At 38.1% G+C, this 11471-nt stretch overlaps 1 protein-coding gene and 1 pseudogene across 1 annotated transcript; one reads left to right on the plus strand and one right to left on the minus strand.

The window, feature by feature from the left end:
• Positions 1–882: 882 nt before the first annotated feature.
• Positions 883–5451, minus strand: LOC111638261 (patched domain-containing protein 3-like). The gene is made up of 4 exons (XM_023383936.1): positions 5088–5451; positions 2640–2969; positions 2037–2132; positions 883–1871 (listed from the first exon to the last, which is right to left on the minus strand). Exons 1-4 carry the CDS (start codon positions 5449–5451, stop codon positions 883–885), a joined length of 1779 nt encoding a protein of 592 aa, XP_023239704.1.
• Positions 5452–7078: 1627 nt separating this feature from the next.
• On the plus strand, positions 7079–9591 carry LOC111638262 (annotated as a pseudogene).
• The last annotated feature ends 1880 nt before the right edge of the window (positions 9592–11471 follow it).

The raw sequence follows: 11471 nt of genomic DNA on the forward strand, positions 1-11471 counted from the left end.
ATAAGACAGCCAGTCTGGGTGTCAGATATGCGAACATGTCAGATATGCGAAAGGTGATGGAGTCTTACCATACTCCACGATCTAACATTATCGAAACTCCGAGAGACACGTTTCGCAGAAACAGAATACATTTACACCCATCGTCTATTCACCAGACAGTCTCCCAGGAAGACGAACCGCAGATCATCGATGAAAAGAAATCGACAGGATCATCCAACCAGAATACTCCCGAGGAAGAAACTCCCAGGTCGGAAAATGGAACAGGATCCGGGAATAGGGAACTTTATGAACCAGCGCTAGAAATCAAACAAAACTCTCCACCGTATGAAGAGGACCTTCCTAAAACTTGTAGTGGAAGACCTATACGAATCCCAAAACGGTATCTGTATTACCAGCAGTAAAAGAAAAGGGGGAGATGTAATATATGTTGATGATTTACATAAACATTAAATGTAATGTATGTTGACGATTTAAACAAACGAAATGTAATCGAGTAGGTGCCGAGGTGGCGGGACAGAAAGGGAGGAGAGTAGCTCGAAGAAATCAGCTGGATGTAGAAGGTTTAGTTGTATTAATAAAGATTTGTTCGTACCATATTATCTGGTCAGTTGATTCGTTTATAATACAAGGTTCGCCATTGAATTCGAATTATTTTTAATAAACATTCTAGTCTAAGCCCTTCAAAAATTATATATAGATAAATATATATATTTCCTAACATATATACTGTATATGGTATATTAGGAAGGCTCCTCCAAATGGTAGCAGAATAAGGGAGTCGCGAGTCACAAAAGTTTGGGAACCATCGCCTTATTGAAACAAGACTAAAAAAAAACACTTTTTTTCCTATAACAATGACTCCAAATGTGTATTTCTAATGTGTTATGAAGTGGAATTGATGGCGATCTTTTTCTTGTTCCAAAAACCACGAATGGAATCAGCCACACTCAGGATTACCGGTAACAGAATCATAGCGTTAAAAAGGGCAAAAATCATAACCAAGGAGATTACCTTGGAAAATACGACGAACGTATAAGAAGGTCCAAATACGAAAACTACTACACACAGTATTGTCGACAGACATCCCTGCACTATGGGGTACCCCACTGCGTACAGCGAAACTCTAATCTTTTTTTCGGGAGATTCGTCTAGACAACAATTGTAAGCGTATGCCACGTGAGACGAAAAGTCGATGCAAATTCCCGCACTCATCGTTAAAAGCATGACCGATATCATGTCCAAGTTAACTTTCCAAGGAATCATGAATCCTACGGATTCCACCATGATACACACCAAATTCAACATGACACAAAGAGCGTAAGAAATATTCTGTATCAACGCTAGGAATATCAGACACACCACGCCCATGGCAACCCCTATGTTTTGCAGAAAGAGGGTGGGCATATTCAAGTGTTGTTCGTAAATGACGAAGAAAGCATTGTATGCAAATACTCGATACTTGCTAAGATCTGCGGTCGCACGCAAATTTTCCAACATAATTTTTTCGTCGTTTCCACTTCTGACTCCTTTTGACGTCACAAAACATCTGGAAGCAACGATTTGGTTTCGCTCGCTGTTCCACGCAATGTCTTTCCGGAAATAAGAGAATGGTTTAAGTCGCAAAAATACTAGTTTCAGTCCTTCTACGAATCCTCGAGAATCGCTGGTGTTAAAATCTTTTATCAAGTAGTTTATTTTCTTATCGCGAATGAAAGAAAGATATTTCCTTATCCAACACATTGTGAGGTTGCTTCCACTAATGTAAGGAGAGCTCTCGAACGTTCGTAAAATGTTCTCTACTTCTTCTTGTACGTTAGAATTAGAATAATCAAGAGACTGATTAAAAACGACTTGTATCGAGTGAGGATAGTCTGTGAAATATCGGTAATGAACTTTAAAGAACTTCGTGATGTATTAGGAAGACGGTAACGCGTCCAGTACTTCTATTCCTTCTTTCATGTGTTTCATATTGTAAATGCTTCCGGCAACACCACACGCAAATATTATCACTACCAAAATTTTTATTACTTTCTTACCGAGAAGTGTTCCCAACCGTTCGGAGAGGAATTTCATGGCACCATCACTATTATTCGATCGCGCCCTGTCTGTTTCGGTTTCAAATTGTTCATTTTCTGAAAATAAAACAAATACGAATAATTATTGACATGATTGGAATAATTTATCATAGAAAAGATTTCTTATAAATAAGTTGCGAGTTTCCTCCTATGTATTACTATTTACAGTCAAGTTTGATTTTCGCTTTGATATTCCATGGGCATTTTAGAAGTTAGTACGATGTTGGCCTCGCTGAATCATTACCACATCATTCAAAATGGTCGTTAGACGAGTTTACCGCATCTAGGTCTCATTTATTATGGAGATGTCACTTTAACCTTTGATTTTGTATTTTAGCTTTTATTGGGCGTGTTTGTTTTAATACGGAACGTAATCTCACGCTGTACGGCATTACAAATAAAACTGATTAATAAATATTTCGAAAAGTAGACAACGTGTCACTGACATTGAAATCCGGATTGTTTGTGGTAGATTTAAGACGGCAGTTTGACGGAATCTACCGGATTGATATTTTTTGAACACAATCACGGACTAGTCTGAATGCAAAGAAGATATTAACTCACCGACGTCTTTTCGTTTGACAGGATAACAGAGAAGGGCATTAAGACGATGTTTTTCTCTGTAACCGTCGAGTGCCAAAAGAGCTCCGAAGAAGAAGATTTGGTAGATGAAGTCCATCAAGATAGACAGACAGCTGTAAATGCAGGCGATACGAACAACTCTGTAAGACGATGCGATTCCTATACAGAAGCAAGACAAGTTGGTCAAGGAAGTGATGGTGATGGACACTCCCGCTTCCGAAAAAGTTTGGCTCGTTCGCTCTTTCACGCTGTTTTCTTCGTTTGTTCGTCTCCAAGCGGCCAACAGGACGAAGGAATCGTCTAAGCCGATGCCTATAAAAATCAGTAAGTGTGAATTTCTAAAATAATTTTAACGACAGAAACAATGTCAATATACCTAAAGTTCAAAACTTGTATAGGTTTCTCAGGAAACTTGTTTTTCACAAGAGAAACGGTGTTTACGCAATTGACATTTATAACCAATAAAATGTTTTAATTGTTGCGTTTCGTATTATTTAATTAAAAGTTTAAAATACAAACGGAATTGATAGTGTCTTGATTTTTTTCAAAGTTCGAAAAAGAATGGAATTGATGACATTCAACAAACACTCGTACCAGGGAAGTAATATTCAATTCATCAATAGGCTGAAAATGTTCGTTTAGTTTTAATAAATTATCTCAGCAGTTTAAGATGTATTTGAAGTGGGTATTGAAGACACCGAGAATACTTCAGATTTTCATAGGCTTTAATGAAAAATTAAAATTAAACTTTAATAATAAATAACGATATTTATTTAGTAAGTATAAGACAAGAGGCAGAGAACATTGAAATAAAATGACATAACTCCGGTTGTTAAAAACTATTCTATAAAAGTATAAAATTATATAATATTTATACAGTGGTACCTCGGTATACGTCTGCTTTAGAATACGTCCAATTCGGAATACGTCCTGTTTGGACGAAACAAATTTTGCTCGGTATACGACTTAATTCACTTATACGCGCCATCTATGAAGAAGTAGCACTATCGGTGTACTAGATCATACTATACAGTGGACGGATGGCCGAGCGGTCAAGGTGGCAGCCTACCGCTCTGGGGGACCCGGGTTCGAATCCGAACGGTTCGAAATTTCCCCCGGAATCTTTCGGGGGTGGTCCGCTCGGATATGTCGGGCCCCATCCCTCACCACCCGGCAGCCCCATTGTGGGCCTGGTCGAACCGATAATGGGGTTGCAAAAATAACCCATAATGGGCTTGCAAAAAGTGGCCCTCTTAGTGCCCACAGGGCGAAAAGAGTTTAAAAAAATCAGACTAGACGTTCACGGTGCCACAGTTTATAACTTTGTTAAATTTTTTTCTGATTTTAATTTGCAAGTAAAATTTTATTATTTTTATTAATCATGAAATGAGAAGCAACAGAAAACTAAAAAAATGACTAGAATCACAATGGAACTGAAAAAAGAGATTGTTGAGAAATATGAAGGTGGCACGCGTGTTCGAGATTTTAACTGTTGCATATTGCATTCGGAGAACGACGATATCGACAATCGTAAAAAATAAAAACATTATTAAATCTGCTATCGTTGCGAAAAGGGTTAAATCAATTTCTAAACAGAGATCGAAGATATTAGATCATGTTGAGAAAATGCTTTTGCTTTGGATAACTGAAAAAGTGTGCTGGAGACATCGTATCAAAAGCAATTATATGCAAGAAAGCTAAAAAGATACACACTGATCTCACGAAAAATCAAGCAGGAACTAGCTAGGAAAGCGAGGTGTTTCAAGCCAGCCACTTTTTTTTTACATGAGAATGGATTAATCATTTTTACATTACTTCTTATGGGAAAGGTTGGTTTGGTATACGTCCTATTCGGTATAAGTCCAAACATCAGGAACGGATTAAGGTCGTATACCGAGGTTCCACTGTATTATTATTGACGATTTGTGAAATTCCATACACAAGATGTGCAATTTTATAACAATGTTCAGTGTTAAACGTTTTACAAAACTGTAAAATGTATCTAAGGTACATAGATTGAAATCACAACGAAAAGGGGGAGAATATCTCGAATTGCATCGGATGAGATGTAAAAGAGTTTAGCCCAACGAAAGATATTGCAAGTTTACACGTCTGAATATTACTCTACATGGCAAAACATTAACGTTTTTGTTCCTGTGGCAATACAGGGTCTTTTAGTATGCCCGTTACGGGTTTGGCCCCGGCTCACAATGAGTCCGGATATATTGGGCGATGAGGGACTGGCCCGGCACATCACGACCGAAAATCTCTGGGGGAGTCTTTTCTGGTCGTCCGGTTTCGATCCTCCATAGCGATAGGCTGCCACTTTCCGGACGTTGTTATTCGCGTGCTGCCAGATATTTTTACGTTTGTAGCATTGATTTAAGGGTGTATTGAAAATGTTCTATCGATGTATAAAACGTTACTCACCAGTCACGAGGAAAGCCACAACGATGTTGGTATCGAAGTATTCTATTCCGCAGTGTAGTAGCAAACCAAAAGCCGCTGCGGTGGCCAAGGTGGGACTGCAGAGTCCGGCTATCCCCACCCACGGTTTACTGCCGATGGAGTCGAACGTCGCACAACTTACCATCGAAAAGAGAATCATTACGGCGACGGCAATAAACAAGAGTTTCAGGCTCAGTTCTGTGTTTCTGGAGGATTGGACGTCCATCCCGCGATAGGTGAAGAGGTCAACGTCGACGTGGTCAAAATTTACTCGGGTCAAGACACGGCGGAATGCTTCGTCCCATTTTAAAGCCATCCGAATTTTTTCATCCGTTCCGTAATCCATGAAGTAAAGGAGGCGAACGGCTCTAAAATCGAGCACGAACCCGCTTCCGTTGATCGACACCCCTCCTAAACCGAGGATGGGGGATGTGGCTCCGAAATTGCTTTTTTCTATCGGATACCTTTAATAAGAAAATCGTAATCGTTAGTCGGGTTATTTCTACAGATTTACGTTATTCTTACGCCAATCTTATGTTATACAGGTAACCCCCGTAAACACGGCACTTCTATAGCACGGATTCACTCTGACACGGTTCGAAAATTGGGTAAAACCCTCGTACAACATGAAATGTAATAAATTTTTATACACTTAAGAAATAATAGTTCACGAAAATAATAATTTTCGTGAACTATTAATACTAAAGTATGTAAATTTTATTTTTATTTGTCCATACAGATGGTCCTTCTCGAAACTTGTTTTAGAGTTGCCAGATCTCGACGCTTCTGCTTCTGTTGTTGCCAGATGTTTTTCCCTTATTCCATACTTGCTTTATTTTTCATAAGTGCTTAGCACCATATAACAAAATTTATAAAGATATTTTAACTAAAAGCAAGCAATCTAAAATTACATACACTTTTTGCAAAAGGTAAAGAATGAATCTGAAAATAATGCAGAAAAATGCTCAGAGGATAACGATAACTTGCCAAAAATAAAACGCTCTCGGTTAATAGTGCTTTTAGTGATGACGAAGAAAATATTTTAAATTTATATTGCTTAAGAAAATTTTAATAAAGATATTTATCTTAATTACGAAAATATAATAGCATGTTTTTTAATTTTTGGAACCTAATCCTCCTTTTCGTATTAGTTCTTTGTTTCGTATAACACGGATTCGCATAACACGGCAATTTTTTGGAACGTAACTGCCGTGTTATACGAGGGTTACCTGTACTTAAGAATTAATTTCGATTCATACCGCTATAACCTGGCCGGTAGCAGGCTATTCACGGCACTCGACCCACAGTTTTTAATAAAGGTATTTGCACCCACCGACGTCATCTTTGGGAACAGAGTATTGCCCATTGTCTGTCCATTCCTGGTCACTCACGTGCTTCTTGCCCGAACAGCCAGAAATAATAACGTCATTCGAAATAAGAAAATGCAGTTCCGTCACTCTACATTCTACTGCTGGTTGTTCCTGTTGATAATTTTCATCGTTCATTTAAATACGTATACTGCGTAAGATGACGAGAAGTTTGTCGAAATTGCTTGGCTAACAATTTCTACTCAAATTACTTGTTAAAATGACGTATTAAATGCATACTACGTAACTGATATATGCACGTATTTAACGATTACATGTAGTTTCAGTAGTCTCGTGGGATCGGCAATTGTTAACCGGACCATTTTTTAAACGAGAAGATAATTTCAATATTACAACAGATCTTCAATATAGGTACTATAATTCTACTTTTTACCTATCTTACATAATATAAGTGTTTGCTGTTTCATTGTATACAATCCGTTACAAAAATATTGAGCCGCTGATACCTGTATCTGTAACTCAGTTTACTCTCCCGCCTTTTGTATATAACAGAGGGTACAAAAGTACTAGTATATCGATCGACTAGGAAATGACACGCCGAAATGTTTACATTTTTGGAGTCAGGGTGCTTTAAAACGTCGTGAAATGCAAAATTGGAGGTTTTTCCTCGTGAGTACGGTATGTTTGTGTATGGGGAGGAATAATTTTGTTTATCCATTTTGCGGCTTTAATAACTCATGTGAGTTTTTTCGAAAATTTCTAAAATTCTGCAGCGAAATTGATGCTATTAAATTTTGGTAGTTAAAGGTCGAGTGGGTCGTGTAGCCTATCTCCAGTGAGGTCGGGCTTAATAAAAATTTTACTTGTTATTAGCATTTACAACCTGTTACAAAACTCATTTCCCCTCTCAAATTAAACTTTTTATTTTATAATAAGTGTTGAAAGGGTCGAGGTCATCCCGTCGTCTGCCAATCACCCGATCTCTTTCCCACAGACTGAGAATAAGGAAACAGAAACCACGATATTTAATTTAACCTATTTCGGTTAAAATAAATTAAATTAAATTTCTTGTTTTTCATTGGAAATAACTTCTATTACTTATTTTCCAGAAGAAAATAAGTGATAAAAATGTTTAATAGATTTACATTTAAATTATTTGGACTCGCCCATACATACGAGGCCTTGCACAAATTTAAAAATACATTTCTTTCAATAATAAACTTATTAACTATTAATTACATATTTATTTTACCAACAAATATTGTATTTATAAATCTGTAAAAGATTAATCTAATTTCAGAAAAAAGTTTTAATTTTATCAACAGAAGTATGAGGCTCAATTTCTTTCGTATGAAACNACGCCTGAAATATTTCAGAAACGAATACGTGAAACAATACAAGAGGACCCTGGAATTGTAGGACTAATGGATGAATTCGTGATATTTGGAGCCACAGAAAAAGAACATGATAAACGTCTGCATGAAGTTCTTCGTATACTTCAAAGTGCAGGATGGACTTTGAATGCTGAAAAATGTCAGTTCAGAACGAAAGAAGTCAAGTTTGTCTGACATGTAATCTCGCATGAAGGTATAAAACCTGATCCCAAGAAAACAGAAGCAATAGCGCAGCTCCCAAGACCTAGCTCTGTCACAGAGCTGAAAAGATTTTTGGGCATGAGTGGATTATTAAACAAATTCATACCAAGGATGGCTGACGTTGCAAACTCTCTGTACGAACTGTTAAAGAGCAACGTAGAATGGTTATGGGGGCCAGCACAGGAAACATCGTTCCAAGAGATCAAGAATCAGCTATGTCAAACTCCAGGATTATCGATGTATGATCCAAAGAAAGAAACATATATTTCCTGTGACGCATCATCTTACGGTCTTGGGGCTGTGTTGTATCAGAGTAAAAGTGGTCACATGTCTACAATTTGCTACGCATCTAGGACATTGTCAGATACCGAAAACGGTACGCGCAAATTGAGAAGGAGGATTTGGCAATTGTTTGGGCTTGCGAGAGGTTCCACGACTACATAATGGGCAAAGTCGTGAATATTGAAACAGACCACAAACCGCTGATACCAATTTTCATGTCGAAGGCTTTGGACAGTCTAACACCAAGACTGCAACGGATGAAGCTACGAATGATGAGATACGATGATATCATCGCGTACAAACAGGGAAAGCAGCTTATAATTGCAGATGCATTATCCCGTAGCCCCATACCCGAACAGGGAAATGAAGAATTGACCGAGGAGATTAACGCTTATATTCAAATTATTATCGACACCTTTCCAGCATCTGATAAACGGTTATCGGAAATCGTGTATTTACAAGAAAGAGATCCAATTTGCAAAACGTTGATGAGATACTGCGAAGAAGGTTGGCCGAAGAAAAACGAAATACCCGAGAAAATACGAAGATATTGGGAGCACAAAAACTCAATTACTCTCCAAAGTAAGATTCTATTTAAAGATGCCAGGATTATAATTCCAGAAAAGCTTCAAGGAGAAACACTGAACATGTTACATGAAGGCCATCTTGGAATAACAGTGTCGAGCCCGAGCTCGAAAGTCTGTTTGGTGGCCAAGCTTATCGGAGAACATTGAGAAATTGATATCGAACTGCTCAAAATGCATCCAATACCAAGAATATCATAAAGAGCCTCTTATCCCAAGCGAATTTCCTGAGAGACCTTGGCGAATTGTAGGGGTAGATCTTCTAAAACTAAAAAGCCATTGGTATCTCATAATGGCTGACTAATTTTCAATATATTTTGAAGTTGCCAGATTGGAGGAATTGTCGTCGTCGTCAGTAATTAACCACATGAAATCAATTTTCGCAAGACATGGAATTCCAGAGGTTGTACGAAGTGACAATGGCACCCAATTTTCCCAGGTTGTCAACACGGAATACCGTAAATTTGCAGATAAGTATAAATTTTCAAGTATAACTTCTAGTCCAAGATACCCTCAAAGCAATGGATTCATTGAATCAACGGTCAAAAATTTCAAAAGTCATTACTTGAAATCTAAGTCACAGGATCATTATTTGATGCTTCTAGCAATTAGATCTACACCATTAGAAAATGGCTATAGTCCGGCAGAACTGCTAATGAGCCGAAGATTGAGAACACCCCTGCCATCAAATAATTAACAATTAATACCTCGTTTGATTGATTACGCTTCAGTAAGAAAGAAGGAAAAGGGGTAGGCAGATAAACAGAAAACCTATTTTGATCGACGCTACGGTGTAAAAACTCTTCCACGTTTTAAGATAAGACAGCCAGTCTGGGTGTCAGATATGCGAACATGTCAGATATGCGAAAGGTGATGGAGTCTTACCATACTCCACGATCTAACATTATCGAAACTCCGAGAGACACGTTTCGCAGAAACAGAATACATTTACACCCATCGTCTATTCACCAGACAGTCTCCCAGGAAGACGAACCGCAGATCATCGATGAAAAGAAATCGACAGGATCATCCAACCAGAATACTCCCGAGGAAGAAACTCCCAGGTCGGAAAATGGAACAGGATCCGGGAATAGGGAACTTTATGAACCAGCGCTAGAAATCAAACAAAACTCTCCACCGTATGAAGAGGACCTTCCTAAAACTTGTAGTGGAAGACCTATACGAATCCCAAAACGGAATCTGTATTACCAGCAGTAAAAGAAAAGGGGGAGATGTAATATATGTTGATGATTTACATAAACATTAAATGTAATGTATGTTGACGATTTAAACAAACGAAATGTAATCGAGTAGGTGCCGAGGTGGCGGGACAGAAAGGGAGGAGAGTAGCTCGAAGAAATCAGCTGGATGTAGAAGGTTTAGTTGTATTAATAAAGATTTGTTCGTACCATATTATCTGGTCAGTTGATTCGTTTATAATACAAGGTTCGCCATTGAATTCGAATTATTTTTAATAAACATTCTAGTCTAAGCCCTTCAAAAATTATATATAGATAAATATATATATTTCCTAACATATATACTGTATATGGTATATAAGGAAGGCTCCTCCAAATGGTAGCAGAATAAGGGAGTCGCGAGTCACAAAAGTTTGGGAACCATCGCCTTATTGAAACAAGACTAAAAAAAACACTTTTTTTCCTATAACAATGACTCCAAATGTGTATTTCTAATGTGTTATGAAGTGGAATTGATGGCGATCTTTTTCTTGTTCCAAAAACCACGAATGGAATCAGCCACACTCAGGATTACCGGTAACAGAATCATAGCGTTAAAAAGGGCAAAAATCATAACCAAGAAGATTACCTTGGAAAATACGACGAACGTATAAGAAGGTCCAAATACGAAAACTACTACACACAGTATTGTCGACAGACATCCCTGCACTATGGGGTACCCCACTGCGTACAGCGAAACTCTAATCTTTTTTTCGGGAGATTCGTCTAGACAACAATTGTAAGCGTATGCCACGTGAGACGAAAAGTCGATGCAAATTCCCGCACTCATCGTTAAAAGCATGACCGATATCATGTCCAAGTTAACTTCCCAACAAATCATGAATCCTACGGATTCCACCATGATGCACACCAAATTCAACATGACACAAAGAGCGTAAGAAATATTCTGTATCAACGCTAGGAATATCAGACACACCACGCCCATGGCAATTCCCACGTTTTGCAGAAAGAGGGAGGGCATATTCAAGTGTTGTTCGTAAATTACGAACCAAGCATTGTATGCAAATACTCGATACTTGCTACGATCTGCGGTCGCACGCAAATTTTCCAGCATAATTCTTTCGTCGTTTCCACTTCTGACTCCTTTTGACGTCACAAAACATCTGGAAGCAACGATTTGGTTTCGCTCGCTGTTCCACGCAATGTCTTTCCGGAAATAAGAGAATGGTTTAAGTCGCAAAAATACTAGTTTCAGTCCTTCTACGAATTCTCGAGAATCGCTGGTGTTAAAATCTTTTATCAAGTAGTTTATTTTCTTATCGCGAATGAAGGAAAGATATTTTCTTATCCAACACATTGTGAGGTTGCTTCCACTAAT

Source organism: Centruroides sculpturatus, unplaced genomic scaffold (assembly GCF_000671375.1).
Source record: "Centruroides sculpturatus isolate CEXI.00-Female unplaced genomic scaffold, Cexi_2.0 scaffold1055, whole genome shotgun sequence".
NCBI classification, from domain to species: domain Eukaryota; kingdom Metazoa; phylum Arthropoda; class Arachnida; order Scorpiones; family Buthidae; genus Centruroides; species Centruroides sculpturatus.